Consider the following 4,312-nt stretch of genomic DNA (forward strand, 5'->3'; position numbering starts at 1 on the left):
ATATTTTTTTTTGACTAATGATGATTAACAGCTTCCATCAAATTAATTGACACTGATATTATTGTAGTCTTTCTTTGTGACATTAATTAAACTAATACCTAATTTTTATTTCTTTCTTAAAGATTTAACGCATTCCTAAGTCTTTCCATGAGATTATAGCAATGACTGAGAAAATTCTATAAAATATATCTTGGCTACTTTCAATAATGAACATTAACGAAATAAAATTTTTAATTCTTAAAGAGTTTACAAAAGTTATTAGATGAATTTAAACATTTACAGTTTAATTAAAAGATATGTACATTACAAACGAGCAACACATATTAAGATAAAACGAAGCCCATTCAAAAAAACATCAATTTGCTACTGCCGACTGGTCGGCCTTCGGTTTTTGCTTAATTAAATTAATTAAATTAACATTGTCCCAATCGAATACGTAGTCGTATTCATAATTCAGTGTGCGAAATAAATTGCTAAATAATTGCCTCAGGTAAGTATAATCTGGAGTTTCATCAAAGCGGAGACGTCGACAGTAATTCAAGTACGTCGCAAATTCGGCCGGAAATCCATTACAAAGAACTTCTACTGGTATCGACATTTTTAGTTCACGTATTTTTTCGTATCTCTCTGTTTCGGTTGCTACTTCCAAACCTTGCCACGGTAGACTTCCGCGATTAAAGTACATTAAGACATATCCAATCGACTCCATATCGTCCCTACGACTTTGTTCGATACCCAAATGGGTATTAATGCTGATATATCTGATAGTACCAGTCAATTTTCTATTCTCACGATAAGGTATATGTTTTCTTCTGCGAATATATTGTTTTGCTAAACCAAAGTCTATGAGATATAGCATAATGCGATGTCTTCCGATTCCCATAAGAAAGTTATTTGGTTTAATGTCTCGATGAATTAAATTCTTGTTGTGAACATATTCAATTCGTTCAATCATCTGATCAGCCAGCATTAACACTGTTTTCATAGTAAAACGGTGTGAACAGAATGTAAAAAGATCTTCTAAACTTGGCCCAAGAATGTCCATGACTAGAGCGTTATAATCACTTTCTTGTCCATACCATCGAACACGTGGTATACCGGCAGCTCCTCGAATAATTTCATATAATTTCTTTTCGTAGAGTAATTGATAACGCTTTGCTTTTCTTGACAATTTTACAGCAACACCTTCTCCATTTGTGATGTCGATGCCATGATAAACGTCTCCGAACGAACCACTTCCTAGCTTACGTATGAGTTTATACTTCCCACCGACGATGAATTTCTTCATGGGTGAACTATTGGCGCTATCCATTTCNATCCGAAAATTCTACGGTAGTTTACATTTAGTAGTAATTTAATAATTAATTAAGAAATGATTTAATATTTTATCGTATTTTGTTATTCGAAAGATCTGTTATGTTGAAGTAGAGGGCTTGCTGTGACGTCACATAGATCCAAGGTCACGCTAAGAAATGTACGGGATCTGGCTATCCTTGTAGTTTAAAGTCTTTGGTGAACAACACTGGGACTCCAGCAACATAGGACAGACGAAAAATTACAATATAATATAATTTTAAATTACATTATTTTTTAGTAGACTATTTTTGACATAATGANTTTACATTTAGTAGTAATTTAATAATTAATTAAGAAATGATTTAATATTTTATCGTATTTTGTTATTTGAAAAATCTGTCATGTTGAAGTAGAGGGCTTGCTGTGACGTCACATAGATCCAAGGTCACGCTAACAAATAAACGGGATCTGGCTATCCTTGTAGTTTAAAGTCCTTGGTGAACAACGAGCATTCTTTGCTGGGACTCCGGCAACATAGGACAGACGAAAAATTACAATATAATATAATTTTAAATTACATTATTTTTTAGTAGACTATTTTTGACATAATGAGCAAGAAAAGACAATGCAAGTTTAACGATGATNCCGGCAACATAGGACAGACGAAAAATTACAATATAATATAATTTTAAATTACATTATTTTTTAGTAGACTATTTTTGACATAATGAGCAAGAAAAGACAATGCAAGTTCAACGATGATCTAATAAGTGAATTTCTGTTTACTAAAAACACTTTAAGCCTCAAGCACGAGGTAACACGGAAAAGTTCTATAGCGTTACATAAAACGCGGTCGTTTGGGCCCTCTGAAAAATGTTTTTTTTTTAGATTTTTTAATGATTTTAAGTCTCCAAATTTTTTCAAAAATTTTTTCCCGCGCAAAAAAAATTTATTGCGATTTTAATTTACCTTTAATGACGCACGATTAACGCTTAATTGTTTTTTAATGGGATTTTTTTAATCAAATTTCATTCATGGTTCTAANATGTGCCACTATTTACTTTCCTTCTTTATTACTTACACTTTATACTGACTAAAACTAATTCTGTCCTCCTCTTCCCTGGGGGAGTAGAATATCCAAAAACCCTTCATAATGTGCATTCTCATGGAATACTCTATTTAATCGCAGTCAAAAACGCAAAAAACCGCATTTAAAATAATACAATAGAAGTCGAGTTTCTTTAATAATGGGTACGTTCGTAACGTCAAACGAGTTAAACATAAAAGCCTTAACCTAAATGAGATCTTTTAATTTATATGAATGTTTAACGGAATAATATACAGCCTATGCCCACCTACTCTTGTAGTGATTGCAGTGCCCCTGGTGGTAACATTTGTCTCTAGTTGATTTTAGCCACTAACGAAAATAGGTAGTCGAAAGACCAGTTAATCTATACCAGTGTTTCTCAACGGGGACGATATCGCCCCGCGTGGGCGTTTTTCCATGTTGAGGGGGCGATTAGTAACAATTTATATTTTGGGGGCGAAAAACAATTTTCTGGGCGATATAGTAAAACATTATATTAAGAATAATTAGATATTTTATTCGTTATATCGTACAATAATTAAACAAATAACATTATACTAATCACTAGTCTATTCGATGCAGTACGCATTTGGCGTTAGCCTTGTCCCTGGGCACCAGAATTTTGTAGTGAAGGAGGCGATACTACGTAACGGTTTTATTGAAGGGGGTGACGTTTCGTTAGAGGTTGAGAAACACTGATCTACACTCTGTCTGTACGTTTGACTCGACAGTGAATTTTTCGTTGAGTCTCTCCGTTGAACGATCTGACGTCACACTTTTGCAGAAAAAAGAAACGGTTTCGTTGAGAGGTAGCTTTTCAAGATGGCTGACATAAGCAACGAGAAGGTGGCGATTGTGTCTGTTTTGCTAAATAATTAAAGTAACTCGCTTAACCATTATTCGAATAAATCCTTTTATTCAAATGAACCCATATCTGTATCATTTTCTTGTGTACCGAGTCTTGCTTTAATAATTTTAATTGAATATTTATATTATTAGGAAGAATTAGAGGGCTAAATATCGGTCGTAATCAATTTTGGACAAATGAAAAAAATCTTAACATTTCAATATTGACCAAATTATCCAACATAATCGCGCAATCACATGTTTTATCATATTCAATTCGTTCATTAATCTGCCCGCTATTACAGCAGCGAATGGATAGTTTCTATAAGCGAAATTTACTTTTTCATGGAAGTCGCCATGTTAGTTTGTTGAGTACTCAACGGTCTTTCAGGTCGTTCAGACGGTTGAGCTCGACGGTGAAACAGCGCTGACGTCACTAGTCTCAACGGAGAACTCAACGGTCCATTTAGAAACGTTGTTCTCTCACCATTGAGTCAACCGTTGAATATAGGCAAGCGCCAAATCCGACAGATGGCGCTGTTTTTGAGCCAAGATGGCTGCCGAAACAGGATAAGGGAACGACCACGTGCTTGTTCAGTGCCTGAGCCGATTTAGTTTCCGTCGGTGACGACTACTGCGAGGACCAAATTGAGAACAAATCATTGAATTTATGTCAAATTCTAGACTAACGGCGACAGGAAACGTTGTCTTGTAGAAGGTGAAGCCGTTTTGGATGCTGGACACATCGTATTTTGTGGATTAAACTCTAACAACAACACCAAAGTTCATATTGCTTTAGTGTTGCAATGTCAAATACAGTATTGGCATTTTAATACATCTTAATTACAGGGAGAATGCACGTGCAATGCGGGGCTGTCTGGTTTTTGTAAACATGTGATAGCATGATTATTACACGTTAACAGGTGAGAAGTATTTAAATATTTTAAACTGTATACACCATGTTCCAATATAAAAACAAAGTTTTATTTATCATAATAGTTAAAATTAGTGCTAATCTGAAGGCTGCCCTGCTGAGTCATTCAGCACTTATACAACATAGGCCAGTCAAAAGTTTGTAGCACA

General features: G+C 34.6%; 1 protein-coding gene across 1 annotated transcript; it reads right to left on the minus strand.

Moving 5' to 3' along the window:
- Positions 1-355: 355 nt before the first annotated feature.
- On the minus strand, positions 356-1,312 carry LOC111637001 (casein kinase I-like). The gene has a single exon (XM_023382404.1). It carries the CDS (start codon positions 1,310-1,312, stop codon positions 356-358), a length of 957 nt encoding a protein of 318 aa, XP_023238172.1.
- Between the last annotated feature and the right edge of the window lie 3,000 nt (positions 1,313-4,312).

Source organism: Centruroides sculpturatus, unplaced genomic scaffold (assembly GCF_000671375.1).
Source record: "Centruroides sculpturatus isolate CEXI.00-Female unplaced genomic scaffold, Cexi_2.0 scaffold927, whole genome shotgun sequence".
NCBI lineage: Eukaryota > Metazoa > Arthropoda > Arachnida > Scorpiones > Buthidae > Centruroides > Centruroides sculpturatus.

Coding starts and splice junctions, on each gene's coding strand:
- LOC111637001 (XM_023382404.1), bottom strand. CDS start 1,312: ATGGATAGCGCCAATAGTTCACCCATGAAGAAATTCATCGTCGGTGGG.